This window comes from Cucumis sativus, chromosome 2, assembly GCF_000004075.3.
Source record: "Cucumis sativus cultivar 9930 chromosome 2, Cucumber_9930_V3, whole genome shotgun sequence".
Classification (NCBI taxonomy): Eukaryota; Viridiplantae; Streptophyta; class Magnoliopsida; order Cucurbitales; family Cucurbitaceae; genus Cucumis; species Cucumis sativus.
In genome coordinates, this window is record NC_026656.2 from 17,868,496 (window position 1) to 17,891,599 (window position 23,104).

General features: G+C 34.4%; 1 protein-coding gene across 1 annotated transcript; it reads right to left on the reverse strand.

Moving 5' to 3' along the window:
- Window positions 1-338: 338 nt before the first annotated feature.
- LOC101211345 (calcium-transporting ATPase 3, endoplasmic reticulum-type) lies at window positions 339-22,506 on the reverse strand. Its single transcript, XM_011651259.2, has 34 exons — window positions 22,347-22,506; window positions 21,984-22,034; window positions 21,817-21,850; window positions 20,834-20,851; window positions 20,236-20,372; window positions 19,422-19,496; window positions 19,229-19,274; window positions 17,869-17,928; window positions 17,684-17,764; window positions 16,797-16,882; window positions 15,282-15,383; window positions 14,857-14,910; window positions 14,319-14,420; window positions 13,791-13,849; window positions 13,073-13,217; window positions 12,840-12,947; window positions 11,716-11,868; window positions 11,188-11,292; window positions 10,372-10,568; window positions 9,662-9,773; window positions 7,609-7,707; window positions 7,364-7,509; window positions 6,888-6,945; window positions 4,710-4,802; window positions 4,368-4,418; window positions 4,137-4,268; window positions 3,875-3,976; window positions 3,443-3,497; window positions 2,832-2,917; window positions 2,436-2,584; window positions 1,926-2,031; window positions 1,607-1,660; window positions 1,205-1,262; window positions 339-975 (listed from the first exon to the last, which is right to left on the reverse strand). The coding sequence occupies exons 1-34, from the start codon at window positions 22,377-22,379 to the stop codon at window positions 908-910; spliced, it is 3,015 nt and encodes a 1,004-aa protein (XP_011649561.1). The 5' UTR covers window positions 22,380-22,506; the 3' UTR covers window positions 339-907.
- Window positions 22,507-23,104: the final 598 nt, after the last annotated feature.

Below are 23,104 nucleotides of genomic sequence, written 5' to 3' on the forward strand. Positions count from 1 at the left end.
ACTTTCTTGTACTGAGTATGCTATTGATGGCCTTCAAAGATGATTAGAAAAAGGAAATATAAAATAGGAAAAGCTTCTTGCAGGCACACCGCTGAAAATATATTAAAATAAGAATAACATGAGTTCTATTTCACGATATCATGTTAAATTGTACATGTAAGAAGTTGGTGCTGCCAAGCCGAGCCAAGCTAATCATAATGGAATGACTAGTTATAAATACTTTTGTTTAGGAAATTAATAACCCTAAATTTTCCTTGATATGAATTGTATGCTGTGTAACCAATGCTCCCATTGGAATCGGCAGACTATTGATTGAAATTTGAATTTGAGCATAGAAGTAGTTGCAGATGCGATACGTAAATCATTCAAAATAATAGTTTGGATTTACAGTTTATTTCTCTTTTGGTCAGAAGAAACTTGGATACTTAAATGGTGCAATTGAACGGACAACTTGTATCGATCTTTCATGTTGAAATGTTTTCCTTTACAAGGAACCAACAGAATGCTGATACCACGACTCCCATACCAATCAACTTTGAAAGTGAACTTATTCGACAAGAACACATCCATGAAAGATCGATATCATGATTATGAGTTGTAGTGAACATTGTTCTATCAAGACTCGTAACCAGTCATGTAAATATTCATGTTAGAAAAAACTTCAAAATTGACAGATCAAACAAAAAAGATGAACGACACAGTCAACCTTGGTCGCTTTCTCTCCATGCTTGGTGTGATGAACAGACTGGGTATCTTACAGTGCTGCTGTTAAACTTCGGACTTGTGAGGTATAAGATTAACGCGTGAACGCTTGGGTCAAACTCTTGAGGTCGGATAGGATAAAAGAATGATTTCAATTTTCGTCCTTGTTAATCAGCCATGCTCGAGTGTAATAACGTAATGATTCCTACTTGTCATGTAATTCCTTCTTTGGAAGTAATTCGTGCCTTCTGAATCTGAATGGAAGCCTCAACCCTACAATTATTGAACCAAAAAGAAAGATTTAAGACAGGAACTGATAGGTTGTGTTGTGCCACTTTTTACCTATTAATGCATCATAATACTTATACAGTTTAACAGAATCGGGTTGGGTATTATCACTTTCACTAATCATAGACACCGTAACAAACACCAAGTACTATGATATACACGAAATACTCATTTAACAATAATAGATATAATCAAACAGGTGAGGACAACTTACTGCCAGTGCTACTGGAGCGTCGTGAAAAGCACTTCAATACCTCATCGATGATAATAACCTGCATCAGTTGAAGAGCAGATCCTTTGAATTGATATGGAAAAATGAGAATTTGGTGAATATACATATAAAGGACAAACATCCAATAGAGGGGTTTTCAAGAGTAGCAAAAGTAATTAAAGTTATAGTGCATTTATTCAATGCATTGACATGATATCGAATACGAAAAGAGATTGTGGGTTATTCCTAAATAACATTCCCTTTTCCCTATTCCATGAAAACCTCTATATATTTCAGAACCCCCGTTCCCTCAACAACTTTCAGGCACCATCAAGACAATAGTATAGGGGAATAAGAAAAACAGATGTGGCAGAACAGAAAATGAAGGAAGGGATGCACTATTACAGGAAATGAAAGATACAAAACCATCGACCATTCAGCCCAAGATAGTGGTGTTACCTGTAAGCAAACAAGTTACAGTCTGTCAAACTCAGTTCACTAAGGCCCTGTTCGGTATTTGGCTTTTTATTTTTAATTTTTTAAAAATTAAGCCTAAAAACACTTTCTGCTTCTAAATTTCTTGTTTTGTGATCTACTTTTTAGTAAATAACAAAACAATAAATTTAGTAAATAACAAAAACAAAAATCGAAATAGTTACCAAACAGGACCTACTGAAACTGCCAAGAAGGAATCACGAGGAATCAAGAGAAAGAAACAACTTACAGAGAAAAGAACAGCGAGAGGTTGCACATACATAATAAGCATGTGTAGGATCATGGTTAAGACAATGGAGGCAACGAGCCATAAATTACTCCACGGAGGAATAACACTGAAAAATATATCTTGATGTTAGACCTATTTTCCCAAGTAATGCTTCCCCAGCACAGTGATTGACAAGGAACACGCACAAAAACACAAGAGAGCTTAAACAAAAGGGAGGAAAAAAGAAAAAATCCTATTCAACCACCAACGCACTAGACAACAAATTAGAGAGAAAAAGAATGCTGAAACTTCTACATTTTTCCTTGACAAAAAGGAATACAATTAAACAAATTAGAGAGAGAAAAGGAATACAATTGAATTAATCACATGCTTGACAAAAAAAAAAAAACCAAGTTTAAATTGTTATTTGCTTCATTCAACAAAATACCAACTTCGTACTAATAAAAAGAGATGTATCAACTTGATAAATTGCAGAAACCTCAAAAGATGCAAGTGTAAGTTTATACTTACAGAAGAGATTGATTTTCACTTAGATTATTTAAAGCATTGAACATCTCGACAACAACAAGCACAGTCATGGACACAGTCGAAGGATGTCGATCCTCAAATATACTGCAAGGGTACGTCGTCTCTCTGGTTGAACAAGTATCAAAATTCATCTGAAAGAAATATCCCATACTGAGAAAGGGCCAAAACCAAGTCCAGTTTTCTTTTCTTGAAAATTACTAGTGTGCAAGGGAAAAGACGAGAGTAGAAATTCAAGTTTCATCTTTTGAAATTAAAGCTAAAGGATCCTCACATGTTTGCAATGAACATAACCAAAATGCATAAGGTTATCTTCATAGTTCATGTGTTAAACAAAAAATAAACATATGTCATGGCAAGATAATAACCAATAAATCTTACCAACTCAGTGTAAGTTAACTTAGGACCATTGTCAGAGTATATAAACCACCATATGAAGCCAGCAATTGTTGCAAGACCAACATAAGCTGCACAAGTGATAGAACCATTCAAAATTATTTTACGGGCTTTTTAACAGCTCATAACATTCATACATTGAACGTGATGACAATTTAGGTCTACATTGAAAATTCTGTATTCACCGGAAGAACTTGTCATTAATGAATAAGATGGCAATTAGACTCACCATGAGGAGCTTGATAGAATGAATAACGATTAAGTAACAAAAGATTCGTGATGCAACATGCAACAGAGAACCTAACAAGTTCATCTTGATTGCTTTCCACTAAAAGAAAGTGTAGATACACTTCTGAACATTTACAGTCCGAATTATTTATTGGCCAAGAGAGAAAAACTCAGATCCCAACAGTTCAGTTTTATTTCACAGATGAGCAAATAGAAGAAGAAAACTGTAAGGTGACCAAGTGTACGACCCTAGTATAACCATGCCAAGGCAAATGGACCTTCCAGGAACTACAAGTTCTAAAATGAGTGTAAAGTCTGCAAGAAAAAACAAAGATACCAAGCTTAGAATAGGTCATTCATTCCCCTACCTCCGATTACCAAATAACGGAAGAACAACCATCCAGTCACCACAGCTTCATTCACCTGCAAAATCAAATCGATTGGACTTGAGTACCTTCATAAAAGAGGGAAGCTATAGTTCTAGGAAGATAAAGCTAATTTACCATCGTTGAATAGGAATGAGAGCAGTAAAGAAGATGAAGATCAGGGAAGAATCTAGATACTAAAATACTAGTAATCAGTCACACAAGTAATAAACAAGAAAGAACTTTTGAATAACTGGTCATAAAAGCAAAAAACAAATGACCCAACACCGACAGCATAAGCAGTAAAGAAGATGAAAAAGAAGGGAAGGATATAACCAAAAATCTAATGTCAATCACTAACATTGTAATTGTAACGAATGATGAAGATGAAAAATCTATAACCAGTTAAAGAAGCAAGCATCGTCAACTCAATACCTTCCGAGGCTTAGCTTTCATTACATCAGAGTCTTGCTTGTTAAATCCAATTGCAGTTGCAGGCAACCCATCAGTGACCAAGTTAACCCAAAGAAGTTGCACCTGTAATCATTTTCGTTCAATGAGAAAATAAGAATGTCCTTTTCTGCCTTAATGGAAGTGCAATCAACTTTTGCAGATGGAATAACTATCATCAAAGATCTTATCAAAAAACCATCATCAAAGACATTAATATTTTAAACAAATGGCTGAAAAAACGCACGGGGGCAAGTGTTTCTGGTATTCCAAGAACAGCTGCTACAAAGATACAAACTACTTCACCAATATTTGAAGAGATCATGTATCTGATGAACTGCTTGGTATTATTGTAAATAGCTCTGCCCTCTGCAACAGCCTATAGGGTTTGAACCAGTCACACAGTTTAAGAATATACAAACAAAAATAATCAATCACCTTATTTTGAAATGACTTTAGGCCATAAGCATGAGCTTACCGCAACAATAGTAGCAAAATTGTCATCAGCTAAGACCATATCAGAAGCACTCTAGGGAAAAAGGGAAGGAAAAAAAATGGCAAGGGAAATAGTTAGCATCAACAATATGAGTGAAAAATAAAAGCCACGAAGGGGTGTAACATAAAAGAACTAAACTACTAAAGTGCATAAACAAATTGCATGCAGAAAGGAATTTCTAGACATGTTATTAAAGTGCAACTTAATTGTAGTTATTCAAGGAGAGTTGAAAAAAGTAGCAAGCCCAATTAACAGATTTGCAAATATAAAAAAATAAAAATAAAATAAAGAATGTCATGCAAATTTGCCAGTGACCAGAGCAACCTTGGCAACCGCTGTTCCTGAACCCATGGCAATTCCAATATCTGCTTTCTTCAGTGCAGGTGCATCATTGACGCCATCACCTGTCATAGCAACCTAAGAAATCCACAAAATCAGAAATTAAAAATAAATCTTGCATGTTTACATGAGCATATGTTTGCACACAAATAAGTATTTCTTTTTTGTCTGCCGCCAAAATTTACACCCATTTTCACATTTTCTAGCCCGCCTCCCATCCCTACCACAAACCAGAAGTAGAAAAGAACCGAAGTAAAGATAATATCACAAAAAAAAAAAATCTTTTACAATACACCATCCACAAGGCTAAACATTGCCCATAGAAGTAAGTCAGTGTAATGTATATGCTCAAAATTTTCACCCATGAAGATCATTTCCTGGAACACAAGACGCCTAAAAAGATCCAAATAAACGTTCCGCTCTTAAGAAGTTTATAAAAAATCATCACCCAAACATGGTGCTAATCCAAGAATCAAAAATGGAAATTCTGGAAGTAAATTTCATTAAAACAATTTGGAGTTCTATGGATATAGGATGGGAATCAGTGGAATCTTATGGCGCTTCCAGAGGCATTCTTACCCTATGGGATAAAAGTAAAATCACAGTGGTGGAAATCATAAGAGGACGTTATTCCCTCTCAATAAAATGTGTAACTTCGTGCAAGAAGTGTTGTTGGGTTACCAATGTTTATGGTTCGTGTGGTTATAGAGAGAGGAAACTTGTTTGGCCAGAATTATTAACAATTACAGAATGTGGAGAAGAGGCTTGGTGTTTGGGTGGAGATTTTAATATCAGTAGATGGGTCTATGAGAAGTTTCCAGTTGGCAAAGGCACAAGAGGGATGAGACAGTTTAATGCCTTTATAGAATCTGCCAATCTAATGGAAATTCCCCTTCAAAATGTCAAATTTACTTGGTCAAGAGAGGGTGGCACTGCTGCAAGGTCTCTGTTGGACAGATTTTTTATTAACAGTAAATGGGATGATGAATTTGAAAACTCAAGAGTGACCCGTAAAGCAAGAACCTTCTCCGATCACTTTCCTTTATTATTAGAGGCAGGTGCAATACTATGGGGGCCATCCCCATTCAGATTTTGCAATAGTTGGTCGTTGATAAAAGACTGCAACAAGGTTATTGAGGAAGTCTTGAAAATCGCCCCCCTAGGCATTGGGTGGGCTGGTTTCATTCTTCATGAGGAGCTTCGTAAAGTGAAACTTGCTGTTAAAAATTGGCATGCTACTCATTTGATTGATATAAAGCAGAAAGAGGAAAGGCTTTTGAGAGAGTTAGAAATCATTGATGGGCTTGCAGAAAGTGTTGGTCTGAATGAAGTGGAATTGGCTCACAAATCAGATATACAAACAGAGTTGCTTTGCTTATATGTATTTCTGCCGTTATGTTTTTATTTTTCAATCTTGCTTTTGTCTACTGTTGGTAGCTTCTGTTGTTATTTTGGTTGTTCCTTTGGTTTTTTCATGACCTTAGTATGTTTATTGTACTTTGGTTTTTTCTTTGTATTTTGGATATGATGAGAGTGCTATGGGGTGTCATCCTAGTTGAGAAGTCCGGGTACATCTACTTATCCTATCTATCTCTCTCTCTCTCCCACATTTCTTGGCTTCCCTATTATTTTCATTGTATAGCTCTCTTGTATTAATAATAAAGAAGTTTGTCTCCTTTTAAAAAAAAAAACATTGCCCATAGAGATCCTGTCAGAATGCCAAAATATTTTCACTGAATCTTTAACATGACCCAGAGCCATCTCTTTTCCATTTCCAATATCGCACTATCTTCTCATCAATATCCCATCTTTTTATCAAGTTTTTAGTCTTTCATTAAAAATTAGACAATACCTTTGAGTAGGATATTTACTTCTAAAGTAAAGATAGAAAATGGAAAGAAAAACAATTATCAATCCGAAAGAGAACAAAACTCTTTGGAAAGTTAACAAATGCCATTTATATATCTTCGTAGACAAGAATAAGATACAGCAACCTTCAAAATTGTTAAGTGTTAATTAGTTGATTTTTGTATATTTATATACGATGTGAGTATTTAATATTCATCACAAAAAAAAAAAAAAGGAAAAAGATTGTTGGTTAAACATGCAAAAAAGCTACAAAGCAATATTCTGCCAATATTCCAAATGAGCAAAACGTGTTACCACTTCATTTTGATGTTGCAAGGCCTCCACAAGCATTCTCTTATGAGAAGGTTCAACCCTGAAAAGTGAACTGTATTAAATGTGTACTGACAAAAGAAAAAAATAATCACTTATAGATGGAAAAGATATAGAATGTTCAAGGCAACAATCTCCTAAAGGGAGAAAAATCAGAGAAAAGAAAGGCCAAAAACAGAAGCCACCAGGAAAGACTTACACCTTGGATCCCAACAAAACAAAAAGACTAAAGAGAACTGTCAACAAAGTAAAGAACCAACACAAAAAGATCCAACGATGACCTACTTCCAAACAGCTAAATCCAAAACAGATTGTATTGACAAAAGAATTGATTAAATATGCAATGAAGAAAATGATTATATATAACTTTTTTAATATGAAACAGTAACAGTTCAAAGATAAATGAAACGACTATATATGATTATATATGTGATTAGCATATACAAGAATGCCCAAAGTACCTGGTGAAGAGTGCCATTCGTTGCAATGCCATTGTTTTTTGCATTGCAGGTAGCTCTTCAAATTCAGAAGCAGTATACGAATGGCCAGTTAGATCTACCAAGTGATCGAAAGCACCAATCTTGCGACAGAGCGATTCAGCAGTTGACTATAAACGCATGTTATGAAGTCAGCAAGTTACCTCTAAATATTGTCTATAAGGAAAATTACATAAAATAAGTAAGGCCATGGGGCTGGATTGGAAAACCTTATTGTCTCCAGTTACAACTATAACACGTATGCCGGCAGTCATGCATGAGAGCATAGCATTTCTCACTTCCTCTCTCGGTGGATCAAGCATTCCAACCTTTAAAATAAGAGATAAGCAAATAAATGCCAAGAAAAAGCCAGAAAGGAAACTAGGAGCCAGCAATTATGACATCAAAATGAATTTAAAGAAAGGAGCTCCAACCAAACAAAGGCATAAATGAAGACCAGCCCGTGAGATAGGTCAAATGAACTAATATTGGTAAAATATGGAAAATGGTACAAATAATCTGATAGACCTCCTATCATACATCAATATAGCAGAAGGGGAAAGAAAAAAAAGTGTGGCATGTGTGAGGTTAAGTAAGTCTATTGTAAATAATAGTATAAAAAATAGTCTTTTAGTTTGGGAGGGAAAGTGAGTTAAGTTTTGAAGTTTAGTTGTAATCTGTTTCATCCTAGAGAGATAGGATAACAGAGAGTGTGCCCTAATCCTCGAATTGAGTTCTCCTCAATTCGATCCTCTATCTTCATTGTTCATGTGTTGTGATTTCATCAAGCTTTACTATCAATAAATTCATTTCACTTGTTCAACAAGATCAGGTCCCAACATAATCTTAACAGTAGGCTAGGGCAATACATATAAATCCCAAATGATTCCAAAGATCTAGAGGCAAATAAAGATCACCGTTATTCAAAATTTCTATGCTATTAATACATTTATCATCAAAGATTCAAATAATCCTTTTCAACATACACGATGTAACAGAAACAACCAAAACAGTCATTTCCAACAAAACCCTCTTTTTGACTGTGCATTACATCTGTAAACAAACTCTGATAAACATTGCAACAAAGCAACATTGGAAGACATTTAACGATATTACTTTAATAAATATTTAAATGTTAAGCTCAGGCTAAGGTCAATATTTGTTGCAAGCATCATTACTGTCTGTTCATTACACCAAACCTACTCATTTTTTAATTTCCAAAAAAACAGCTTCGATTTATATTGTTTTCTGATCCATTTTCCTCGTGATCTTCCACGTACGAATGTACAATAAAGTTGTGAATTACATTCTCTGAAGTTTTTTCCATTCTCTCTTAGTGTAGCACGAAAGGCTGCTTCACATTTCTGTCATGTGGTCTAAGCACCTTTAAGATAAGTAAGCTTTTTTTTTTTTTTTTTTTTCAGAACTCTATCAATGTCGTTATTTCAACATATAATGGGAACAACTATTGTTCAAACCCCAATGACCTGACAGGTATGTTCCAAACCCAAAAAGTAGCAACTGTCTAATGAGACTAAAAATAGTTGAAACATGAAAAACAGTGCACTCATTGATGGGCGATGGTGAGCTCAACCTCCACCCCAGGTTCAATGGTGATGGAGGTACTCTGCTTCACTACATCAGCAGAGCTGAAAAGGGTTGACAATCCGCTTTGTGAATACGAAGTTCAAATCTGTCACACTCCATAGTACCTTCACCACATGGAAATTTTCTGGTTGTGATGTGAAGAACTTTAGTGGGCATTCTCACTGGTCCCTTCACCCTCAACCTCTTAAGATAGTAAGCATTCATCCACATAAAAGAGTATCATCTTAGAATAACACATACACTCACATAATTCTCCACTTTCCAGAAATAAACAGGACTAGTATCCTTGTCCAGATGTAACAAGGAAACAAACTGTCGACAAAGTGGTAAAATATGAATTAGTTGTAAGAATGCATCAATCAGCATTCAACGGCCATATAGGAACGTGATATTTAGGGGGCAAGGAACCAGAGTGTTTAAGGGTTTGGATAAGAACCCTAGTGGGGTTTCATGTTTTGCTTTGGGCTTCGGTTTCGAAGCCTTTTCTATAATTATTTCAAGGCAACATCTTACTTCATCAGAAACATTTTTTTTAGAGTTTTTTTTATGCCCTCGTATTCTTTCATTTTTTTCACGATGAAGAAAATGAAAAGAAAAAAAGTAGCATGATAGAAGGCAATATATAGAATGGGGGAGCAAATTAACTTAGCATTCTATTTAGAAAAGAAAGCATACCAACCCAATGAATGTTAGATCTTTCTCATCGTCAAAGGATAAACTCTGCTGATTCAACGGAAGCAATTTGAATGCTATAGCCAGGCACCTAAGCATTTCATTTCCTGCAAAACTGTCCAAAATATGCATTAATATAATTTGCATTGCTATATATTAGAATACGATGAATGGATACTTCATATGCTTCAACGCATTCTAATGGAAGCATAGACCTCTTGTGATTGGTGAACCAACAGTGCCTTGAGACCAAATTTGTGCCTTGCCTCAAGGCTTCAAAAGACTCGAAATCATCAATTGCCAGAGAATTATGTAATGGTCATTTATTCTAAGAAATGTCAGTTGAAAAGTTTTTATTTTGTCCATTCCCCTTTGAAGACATTTAGTTCTCCCATTTATATCCTTTTCAACAATAACTACACTTTTTCTTATTAAAATAAAATAATTAACAAGCTCAATAACTACTAAAATGTAATTTCATTCATGTCTGGAAAGTAACATTTCCCTTTAAATCTCTTTGTACACAATATATACAAAGAGTGGGACTGGGAGATTGCCAACATACAAAGATAGGTGGCAGATATGATGATAGGAATTTTCTGCACAGTTCGTGAGTGAAAATAAAAACATATAACTAGAGAGAGGAAAGGAAAGGAAGAAGATCATGCATGTGCATTCATGTGTTAAGCTAATAGAAGCCCACAAGCTCTAACCTTTGAAATCTTGCTTCCAGTTCAATGCGAACGCTGGAAGTTAAAACGGTCGTGGAACCATCTTCGTTACAAAGGATACTTGAGCATCTTGAAATAATGCTCTCAGGAGCACCCTTCGAGAATAGGATATGTGACTGGTTTCTGCTACACAAAATGCTCATCATCTTCCGATCGCGAGAAAAATCCAATATGGAAATCTGCAAAGTTTCTTTTGATTAGCAAGCAAAATAACCCAAACAACAATCTTAAAAAATCAGTTGGATTTGCATGAAATGCAAAATGCTTAGTAATCCATTCCATTAAAACCAGTAAGGTCCAACGTAAGTAGTATCTCACAAATTAATGATCGTTATATGGCATTACTTTCACTACAAGCTAGTCCACACGGTTTTTTCAGTAACATCTCATATATTGTTCTTAAAATAGGCTTTCCTATCCTCCTATCCCTCTAATAAAAACAAAAGACTTTGATTGTTGTTAAATCACCATCGGAACCAAAGGCTTAAACTAATGGATTGTGAAAGATATAACCCAATATAAGTACTTTAACGCTTCCACTCTCTCTTGTCAGCTCAGACAAAACCCCAAACAAATGGTTATCAATATTAATTGGAAAAAAAATGGCGATACAAGGTACAGTTAGGAAAGCTGCTCTGATACCACGTTAAATTTCCGCTAGACTCTGAAGCTTAAGTTAATGTAATGTTGTAAAATAAATTTTAAAATTCACACTTTAACACTACTATAAGAAATATACTACTTTAACTTTCTTTTCACATTGCAAACTTTATCAATTCCTTCTAAAAAGAAACCAACCTTTTTGAATTGGCTCTCCCAATGGTGGTTACAATAGGATGCACGCTCATGCTTGCTGAGCATGTTTAGAGCAGAAGGCATAGAAGTAAAACCAGGAAGCCCAACCTGAAACATTACAACGCTTATTATATATATTTTCCATAGGGCGTTCGAAATACATTAATGATAGGAGAAAAACATCAAAGAGTGTTTTTGGTGTACGTTTTAATATTTGTTTTAAATTGATTATTAAGAATTTTCTTCAAAAGAAAAAAAAAGTTGAGAAAGATAGTTTTTGCAGTGTCTTTTTCATTTATTTTTTCTACATATTAATTAAAAATATAACACATTTAAATCAACTTATACTTCAACAAAAGGTTTTATATGAAAAAATAATAAAGAAGTAATCAAAGAGAACATATGAAAGCAACAAATTTTCATTTCTATCATTTGGCTGCTTTTTATTCTAAAACTTGTCAAAAAGAATTGTTTTGCCAAATTACTTTTCTACATCAAGAAATTGTTTTTATCTTTAGAAAAGGCACTAACCTTTTCAGCAAAGACACGCAGTGCTACTTCAGTTGATTCACCAATTTTTTCATAGCTTCCCTTGTCTGGATTATATTGCAAAGTAGACTCGTTGCAGAGGGCAGACCCCATCGCCATATGTAGAATACAAGGCAATTGAGCTGGAATCTCAAGCTACAGAATTCAAACATTTGAACCAATCTAAAAGGTGAACTCTCAATCAAACAAGTTAATTGCCTGATATTAAAATTTGAACCATATGTTCAATTTTGATGACATACTTGGCTACGTACTGGAAAAATATGTGCTATGCCAGATGGGAAAAAAATCTCTGATATTAAAAATTTAGTTGTGAAGTTAGGTATGTATTATGCCAGATAGGACAAAAACCCTTCAACCATGGAGAGAGCCATGAAATTAAATTCTTTATTTGTGAAGAAAAGTATAGTTAGAATTTGAATTTGTAGTTGAATTTACAACTACCATTAGAAGCAAGGATTAATATATGGATTTTGATATATCAATGGAAATATCAATATCGAATGAATATTTCTGTAAGTCACGAAATTTATAAAATTTGTTTAGATTTTTTTTTTATATCCGTGAGTGTCTGTGCTAGCTTACGCGCACCTCGACTAATCTCATGGAACAACTCACCTGACCCTACAACATTTGGGTGTTAAGAAAACTCATAGGAAATTAATTTCTAGGTCGGTAGGTGGCCACCTTGGATTAAACTCATGACCTCTTAGTTATCGAGACATAAAATTTGTTTAGATTAATAATTAAGTTCTTTTTATCCCTAAACTATATTATAGATATTGTCATGCTTATTCCTATTCATATTGGACTAAATAGATTACACATTACAGTGCTTGTGTTTTATGAGTATTTATAAAAGATATTGGAAATATCCACGGATATTTAATATCGAAATCGAACCCTTCAATTTACGGATATATCGACATGTTCACAAATATTGTCATCTTTGATTAGAAGTTTTAACAGATTATAAGATAAGAAATGATTAATGAACATAAAAACATCAATAATTTCTACAATTTATTTCCAATTTAAATGATGAGAGAAAGAGAGAGAGAGCTGCAATGCATGTAATCTCACAAGCTACACAAGAGTACAATTACCTGGACTCCTGTGTTGTCAAAAATAATACCATCAGGAGCATATGTTGTACCACTGACATTGTACTCAGAAAGTTGTGGACCATGCACAACAGAATGGACCACACAAATCTGAACAGAAACAGTAATAAAGAGGAAAGCTTTAATATTTGGACAACCAAAGGAAAACAGAGAAAAGCATGTGATGACACTCAGGTTTGCATGGATAGGGTATATGCAGGAAAAAACCAAATCACCTTTGAGACAGACATCATATTGGTAGTCAAAGTTCCAGTTTTGTCACTACATATAACAGTAGTGCAGCCTAAAGTTTCAACAGAAGGCAAAGACCTCACAATTGCACTCAGACGTGCCATTCGTTTGGTGCCAAGAGCCAAACACCTACAAGCAGAACATGAAAGTTATAACTTAAGCAGTTAAATTAGGTAATCATGATACTGAGGACGAAGCCAAGAAATTACTATAAAGTTGAATGCATGAAAGCTAAAACCCAAAAACATTAATATGGATGAATGATGCAAAGCAAAACATAGCATACTTAATGCATGTGAACCTCACCATCATGGCTTGGGACAGAAGGGGTATTGTGTATTTAGAACATCAGCTTAATAACATTCAAGAGGTCATCCATATCTTAAGCTTCTGTTTATGAAAAGATAGTAAAAACAAAATAAAATGCTAGGGTTACGTACTGCTGACATGAGCAGAACATACTATGGTTACGTATGACAAAAAATACTTAGTTTTATCAGCACTATATGTTCGGTCATATAATATAACTTAATCAGTCAATATTTCAGATTTTGTCACAACTTTCTGTTGCTTAGGCTGCAACCATTGCATTAGCAGACATTTCTATGCTCGGTCTACCTTTACACACCAAGTGAATGGTGAAATTATTTCATTCTACCAGAAAAATCTTTATCTACTAAGAAAACTCCAATAGTTACTCACGTTGTGACGACAGCAGGAAGTCCTTCAGGAATTGCCGCAACAGCAAGAGCAACTGCAATCTAAGTTGGGAGATAAGCAGAGGGTGGTTGACCACGGAGTGGATATTCAGTCAGTACGGTGAGCATAGTGCAAAAAGTAGTAAATAAACATTGCAGAAAGAAAACTTCAATAAACTAACTTATCTATCATTCGTGTAGTTAATTAAATGCACTCAATGATCCCAATCCTAACAATTGCCCCCCCCCCCCCCCCCCCCCCCCACTTCTACACTTTCTTTGTTGCACTTAGGCCTCTTTTATCTCAAAGAAGAAATTGTCTCTGACTTGACCTTCCTTACCCACATCTCTATGACTGTTTAGCGATTAACATTTTAAAGGGATCCTGAATTGCTTTTTTCTTTTATTGGTGGGTTTTTTTATGCCCTTGTTTTCTTATTTTTGCTCATCAAAATCTCTTTTAGCGTAAATGTCATCACAGAAGTCAATTTAAGAAAAACTAAATGAACAAATCCTCTCAAAGGAAAGTTACCTTGAAGTAGTGTATAGCACCACTCAAAACCCCACCATGTGAAGGATCACGAAAGTGACCAATGTTCACTATCCATACAAGTGCACAAATTCCAGCAATAACCTAATTAAAAAGGAACAAGAAGATAAAAAATCATGCAGTTGGTACAATATCAACAAACAAATGTGAGCTTTAAGAAATGGACTTCAGAAAAATATTCCTGCTTCTTCAATGATTCAATCTGCAGATGATGAACCAATCACATAGATTAAAAATAGGTCCCCTAGCTCTTGGGAGAGGCTTGATATGGATCAGGATGAATATATGACAGACAAGCATATCTCAATCATGAATTAAAGTGAAACCTGGACCCATCTTCGAATAAAAACATTATTTAATTTTTATTTTACTGCTTTCATCTGATATGTCAATCCCACTTCCCACATATGTTCATAAAAACTCTCATGAAAAATCAAGAAATATCTTGATGAAATTAGAGAATTTTTTAAAACTAAGGATGAAAAAGAAGATCAAAGACTTCATGTGCATTTTGTATCACCTTAGCCAGAAAGGTACCAAATTCATCAAGCTTCTTTTTCAACGGTGTCACATCCTGCAATTGAAAATAGATTTGAAATAATGACTTTAACACGGTAAACATCACAGATGAGCATATTTACAAGCTTAGTTGCAGGGTGGAGAAAAGAACGAAAGAAGAGAAAAACACAAAACTTAGGACCTCCATGTACTGTAACCTTTTCTCAACTGGAATTTTCAATAATGACTTTAACACAGTAAACATCACAGATGAGCATATTTACAAGCTTAGTTGCAGGGTGGAGAAAAGAACGAAAGAAGAGAAAAACACAAAACTTAGGACCTCCATGTACTGTAACCTTTTCTCAACTGGAATGCAAAATACCGAAAGAAGTTAAGATGAAAAGAAAGAAAGAAGAGAAAAACACAAAACTTAATAGAAATTACGTCATCTGTTTGCAATATAGAATCCCGTATATTGCCCATGGCAGTATTTGCACCAACTCCTACCACAATAGCACGCGCCCTGCCAGCAACCACCACTGTACCCTGAATGCAACAAAAGGAAAGAGGACTTGTATATCCTAGTGACGGATGAAGATATTAACACTAACAACCATGTCCAAGGACAGAGTTCCACACAAATATTGACGGCGTTGAAAAAATTTACTGAACACTAAATGAACCCTAAACCTTAACCCAACTATATTATTTGTGTTGCAAAGTTTTTTCTCTTCTTATAAATCTCAAACATAGTAACTTCCCAATTATAACAAATTTGAAGATTGAGATTATAAATAATAACAAAGAAATGAGATAATCAACTTTTCAACTTGATATTAGTGTTGTCTTGGGTATTAATGGTGATGCATCCCAAGTTGACTAGATTAGCAATTCTGGAGGGGGTGCTGCTAACCAGCTTCCATCCTCTTATCTTGACCTTCCCTAGGTCATGATCTAGAGGGTGTGTCTTTCTGGACTCTGGTTTCAAAGAAGGTCCAGAAGCGTTTGTCCTCTTGGAAGAAGGCTTTCTTCTCCTGTGGAGACTTGCTCTTGCCAAAACCATCTTGAGTGGTATCCCTATTTAATTCCTTTCCATTTTTATGGTTCCTAAAATATATATAGAAGTTGACGAGGGATTTTCTGTTTGAGGGTGTCCCTAAGGTTTAAAATTTGGAAGGCAGAAGTCAATCCCTTGGTTTCCCACAACTTTTTACACTGGTCAACTGAAAAATATTTTGGTTTAAAATGCTTGGGAAGTAGAGACTAACCCTTCGAAAGTTGTAGAAAGAAGAAAAGTATTACATGGGAAATGGAGGTAAAGCTCTTTTGTAGAGGCTGATGAATTAGCTCTTGATTGAAGGGACGACAAAAGAGTTAGTAAGCTTGACCTCAGAGAGAGAGAAGATGCCGGGAGACTCAGAATGTTTGCACGTCTGTAGTATCAACACAACAAATTACAAAGGACCGGTCCCAAAATTTTCTCTATGCTTAGTGATTTACAATCGAAAGCAAAGGGGAACAAGCCATATCTAACTTTTCATTGTTCAGGAAAGGTTGCAAGCGCTGAGTTGGTTACTCATGGGTGTTTGCCAAACATTCTAAAGACATTAGTATACAATAGCTTTGTGGACAGAAATTTAAGAGTAGAGCTACCACGTTGTGGCTCACAAAGAGACCAAAGGATTTTTCAAGGGGGAAAAAGGGTGAATCTGACTGAACATCTGGCTTCTTCTTGCCGCTTAAAACAAGCTCTTACCAAATTATAATCCCTATATATTAATACAAGTCCAAATGTTTTGTTTAACTTCCAGAGGGAGTTTTTTTCACGTTTTTCATGGCCACTTTAGTGCATCAATAAGAAGTGTTTTTCATTTCAAACAAAACAAGATACAGAATTAAAACATCTTCAATCTCCAATCACTTTTGCCTATTTTCAAATTTAAATAATAGAGTTCTTACAGAAAAAAGAATATTTGTCTTGTCTTGATATACAGCATTTGCTGCTCTAGTGGACTCAAGCTCTTTTTCAACAGAGCAACTTTCACCTATCATCACCAACAAACACATACAATCACAACACATCGCTGGTTACGTTTCTTTAAGAGAACAATCAGAAAGGGAGGAACAATGAAAAGAAAGCAAACAATAAGACTGCAAAGTAAAACATGGTTTTTTACTTCAAAAATAAAAAAATAAAAACAAAAAGGATTTCACCTCCATAAAAAAAACTCTGCATCATTCTCCCAGAAAAATGAGGAATCAGCCACAAGGTTAGATTTAAAAATAGAAATTTACACGAGGTTGTCACTTGTCATTGATAAAATAGAAAGCTAAGAAATGTTCAAAGTAACCGATCTCCCAACTGCACTCTAAGTCATATAAAAAAGAAAGTTGTCAACTCAATTAAAAAGGTGTATTTTGACATTACATCATCATTTTGTAAGTTGAACTTGACGTTTTTAAACAGTAGAGATATTGAAGAAAAAAAATACGTAAATAAAGAAATTAAATCTTAAAAATTAGGACCAAATTGACAAACGGCTAAGAAATTTAGACTGGCTTGTGAACAAAAAAATCTTGATCACCATATAAAATTATAAAATAATGCTCTTACAAACCTTTTTAAGTTCATCAATGTCTAAAAATTAGTTATTCACATTCCACTCATATTATCCTTTCGAGTTCTTGAAAACATGACTGTCATTTGTCACTGGCCTCAGGCATAAGCGTTTGTTTTATTAAAAATGACAAAACAAAATATAAATAGTTTTTACCTTGAAAAGAAAAGACTTGTGATTTGTTACATGAGACATAAGACAAAAAATATTCTTATGAAAAAAAAATACCTGTGAGAATTGCTTGATCCACACGTAACTGACTAGTCATCATCTCAATCATTCTCATATCAGCTGGAATTTTGTACCCCACTATGCCACCATAAAAATTAAAATGAATATTCTAAATTGGCATTACAATTCCTTCATGCCAAATAATTCTTTTCCACTCAGAAAGTCAGAATGACTAAACTCACCAGCAACTTCTACAATATCGCCAGGAACAAGGTCAGTAGCCGGAAGTATTGAAAAGCAACCTGCAAAAGATACTTCAAAGTGATTTCCGAAAAGAATGATGTAACAGGAATGACACAAGATTGAACTCTAGGATTCATTTTCTCCCCCTTTTGACGTCCATATTCAATAACATTGGGTAAGATAAAAATAAAATATCAAAAGAATAAGCTTTACTGCCTCAAGCATTCAAAAAGGTTTGAAAGAAAATGGATGTCACAAACAAAAATTGTCAAACAAATAAATGGATTACCCCACGTACATTCATGAAAGACAGAGCAACTGGAAAGTAGGATTTGAGAAGTAACTTATTCATATGAAAAATGTTTTTTAATAAACCATCACAGATTGACCTAGTGGTAAAAAAGGAGACATAGTCTCAAAAACTTACTACGTGATCATAGGTTGAATCAATGGTGGTCACCTACCTAGTAATTAATTACTTATGAGTTTCTTTGACATCTAAATGTTATAGGGTCAGATAGGTTGTCATGTGAGATTAGTCGAGCTGCGCGTAAGCTAGACCTAACACTCACAAATATCAAAAAATGTTTTTTAATATGAAACCAAGCATTCATTTGAATATGCCCAGAAACAGCCTCCATAAGGTGAACCAATGGCAGTTTTTTTTTTTTTTTTTGGTCCTTTTTTATAGGAAACAGAAACAATCATTTCATAATACATTGATAAGATGAAATTACAAAAAGCTTTTCGAATTGGTCTCTGAAAATTTTATAGTTTCTTTCCAACCAAATCCCCCAACTAGCTATTGAAATGCTATTCGTGCATTTAAGGAGAGAAAATAGCATTTAAATCTATAATTTGAACAAAGATCTAAGGTTTAAAAAAAATTGCCACAGTTTTATAAATAATAAGTTAACTCCAAAATCAGTTAAACTGATTGGTACAATTATTTTGGGGAAACTATTATGAATACCAAAATATAAAACTATTTACAAAATATAGCAAAAAAAACATAAGTAGGCTATAGAGAGTTTGATGGATTTTGCTATATTTTGTAAATAGTTTCAATTTTTTGCTATTTTTTAAAATGCCCCATTGTTTTAATAGTAATGAGAATTCTTGATAAATGAAATATAATAAAACAATGAAAACGTTTGTTTCCTTTTTGAAAAAGAAAGAAGTATAAAAAAAACAGGCAAGCTACTCCAAAATAATCATAGATTTATGGGGGTTACAAAAATAGCTACACTTCCGCTGTTTTAGATTAAATTCCTTCTTCACATTGCACAAATTTTGGGACTTAACACCACGATATTATTCAAGGACAAAATAGAAAAATCCTGAAAGAAAACAATATACCATTTCTCAACACAGTAGCAATATCTGCCTGGTATGCTCGTAGTTCCTGCAGAAATAGAAGTAATCCTTGTCATGCAGCTGAAATAGAAAACTACACTAATAAATATAAAATTTTATGAATGGAACTTCAAATAACTCTATCCCAAATCATTGCATGAGAATACACAAACCATTCAAACATTATGGAACTAACCACAAGAGCCTTTTCAGCATTTGTTTCCGTAATCACTCCTACTGCTGCATTTGCAGCCAATATCATTAGAATTACCTGTGCATGAAGAAAAAATATAAGCAATAAAAAAATGCTCCATTCATTACTTCACACATAAATCAGTATTTTTTTTTTTTCTTTTATTTTCTGAGTCAGGGCAAAACTGATAAGAAAAGATATTGCAAGGTAATCTGCACACTCAAAAGCCTGAGTAACAATAACTTTCATCGAGAAAAATGAAAGAATACAAAGACATACAAAAAGTCAAGCTCACAAAAAGGAAGTGCAACTAAAAGAAAGGGTCCAGCTATACAATCTTGTCCTACAAAGTAATAAAGTAGTTACAAAAAAGCCAAAAGGTCTTCAAAATCAAAGCATAAAGGGAAACAAGAAATCTAAGAAAAGAAACCATTGAACATCACAAGGATCCCTCTCCAACTCTCTAAACATTCAGTTACTCAGCTCACCCTGAAGATCCCACATAATAGCTCACACCCTGGCAAAAACGACCATTCTCATGAAAGCGAAGATGGACGAGGAATTCCTTGATCATGTCAAACATATTCTAGTGTTGAGCTAACGAGAAACCAACTGTCTAAAAGGACTCCCTGCTTTGATCTGTTTTAGATTCTTATCCACACTGGTGTAAAGGATGAGAAAAGACAGAAGAAAGGAAGAGAGTGCACATAAAGAACTAAACAACGTGCATAAGAAATAGGGAAAACTACAGCTCAAAAATGAAAACATACAACCAAATATTAACACGACAGACAACATGCTAGAAATTATAGCTTACCGAAGGCTCCAAAAACGCTGTTACACCTGTCTCTCCATTTATCAAAGCCAAAAGGAAAGAAACAACTGCTGCAACAATTAATATCTTCACTAGTAAATCATCAAACTGCTTCAAAACCAATTTCCAAAATGGGGCCCCTGAAAACATGAGAAACAAGTGAGTTTTTGTATACAAGCAAGAAACCATTCCAATCATTCTAAGCACGCACTAGAAGAGTTCATCTGTTCTATAAACAACTAACCACCAATTTTCTGAGCATTCTTCAAAATTTGGAAGGCAATGGTGATAGGAGAGAAATTAACATGAAAATGCATTCAAATTCACTAAAACAGCACGTTATATCCTGTCGGTTTAGAGTTTTGGGCTTTTTTGACAAACCGACCTTCGGTGGTCTACAAACATTTAAATCATTTTAAGACTTTGTAGACTTGAGAATTTCCGATCGATTGTACAGCATTATCACAAGAGATAATAATAAATAAACAAGGTTGCAGAAATTTCCTCAAATAGCGATAAATAATTATCATTTCACACGAAAGGTGAAATAAATGCAAGGCAAATGTGTGTAGATAAAGGAGATGATAAGTCCATTACTTACTTTTCTCCTCAGGTACCACTGGAACCGGTGACGGATCATGCAATTAAAGAAGGGGAAAAACATTAGAGAAAGCAGATAATGAATTATTATTTGTTACTTACACTTATAGAAAACTATAAGGATGGGTAAGTGGCTAATTGAAAGCTAATCAAGCAACAGAACAGGAATAGATTATCATCATATTAAATAACCCACCGCGTTTTTTTTTTCCTTTTCAAGGAGATGCTACCTCACATGCATACGCAAACTTTTTATTTCATAAAGTAATTATATGCCATTAAAATCCTGATTTGATAGTTTTCCCCGTGTTCTACTCTTCAAACTTGTAACATGTTTGATAAATATAAAACGTTCATCTGGATCGAACCACTTTATACTTGAAACTGTGAGAACCATGAGTTATCCACGAAATGTAATGCTGTTTTAGAATATAGATGTTTCGATGAAACCCAGTGTGACTACTAAAGCCATTAAAACCCAGTGAAATGATTGCTGGAAGTCACATCGTTATAGATCATACTAGATCTGTATGCCATAACAGAAAACCTATTTCTTAACTAAACCAGTTATCCTTAAGACTGAAGTTGAATTAAATAGAAAAATCCCCCATTCGCCAATAAAATGCACAAGACAGAGTGACAGAAACCCGTCTTATGGCACTTGCCACTGGCTATCCTGAAAAGTAAATACTGCTACGGAAGTATTTAGGACTCAAACTAACAAAAATCGGTGGCAGAATTCTAATTTTACTTCTCTTTACCTCTTTCAACCAAAAGAATTATCCATCTAAACAAAACAATGCTCGATATAACAAACATTTTGCTTTCACTTTCACCAAGTTAGATACCAACCGTCGAAATAACATGCATGTTCGATAACAATCAACCCAATTTTATAAGTTACTTTGGTGTGAAAAAATAATGAAAGGAACAAATATGGAAGTATAAACACTCCGGTCTACAGTCAAGAGTCATAGAACTTACAGTTTTTTCCATAGAGTTTAGCATGATGTAAAACCTGAAATGCCAAAAAATATAAATATTTAATTTCTGCACAAAATTACACCACCACAGAGTTCGCAGCAGCTTAAAAATTAAAATTGGATGTACATCAATCAATATTCTAGAACGACACGTAAAATTCCTAGTACCTGATCATCTGTGAGACCTTGTGATGGGTCAACCCCAAAGAAATCCAAAACCTGTTGCAAAGCATAGATACGAATATAAACTATAAAAAAAAAAAAAATGCACTAACAATTCAGGCAGCTAAAGGAAAAACTGGAAGATAACTGTCCAATGAAAAGAGCAACAAATTCGAATAATCAAACGTATTTATTACAAACAGCTCAACAAAATATCAAACGGGTCTTATTCTACACTGCAAATAAAACTGTCCAACTTTCTTCCAGTGCTCCTAAGCAGTGATGTGAAGCTGAATCGTAGAATTTGATGCAAAGTCGCATGCACGGAAGCAGAAGAGAAACAAGGGAAGTGAAAGAACAATGTCAAACCTCAGTAATGGATCTGGCGTAGGCGTCCTCCATTTCTGAAAGGGTGGATTGAGTGAAAGCAAGAGTGGAGTTGCATCCACCAACAGCTTCCAAATTCTGGGTTCGTGGAGATGAGTTGAGATCCGAAAAAGAGAAAAGAAATGAATCAATTAAACAGTTGTGTGTTGGTATCGTAAATGCAAAGTAACGAATGCCTTCAATACGCGCCTTCCATTTTTCCCGCTGGCCCAAAACAATTCATAACTGTTGCTAATATTAGCCCAATGCAAAAAGCTTTTGTGGGCCACGTCCACCATTCCAAAAACCTCTCATCCCCACTTAACAAAAACAATTGGAAAAATATTTGTAAACTCATTGATTTAAATCAAATAAAGTTTACACCTTTTTAAATATAATCAAATAAAACCATATTGATAGACCGATACTTAACTTCTATCATCGTACGTGGATATGATTGATAGAAACATACCAGTGTCTATCAATGATATCATTGATAAAATCTGAAACTTTTGTTATATTTCATAAATATTTTATCAAATTTATTATTTTTTATAATTCTTCATAATAAATTTGACTGATGTTCTATTATAATTTTGTCCACTTTTATAAATTTCAAAAATAAAATGTTAGTGGTGTACCGTTTTTTTATTGTAGTACGAGTCACTTTCATTTTATAGATTATCCAAAAATACATTCTTTTTAAGATACTACACTAATTTCGACGATCACTTAAATATAACACAACACACATGTTTATG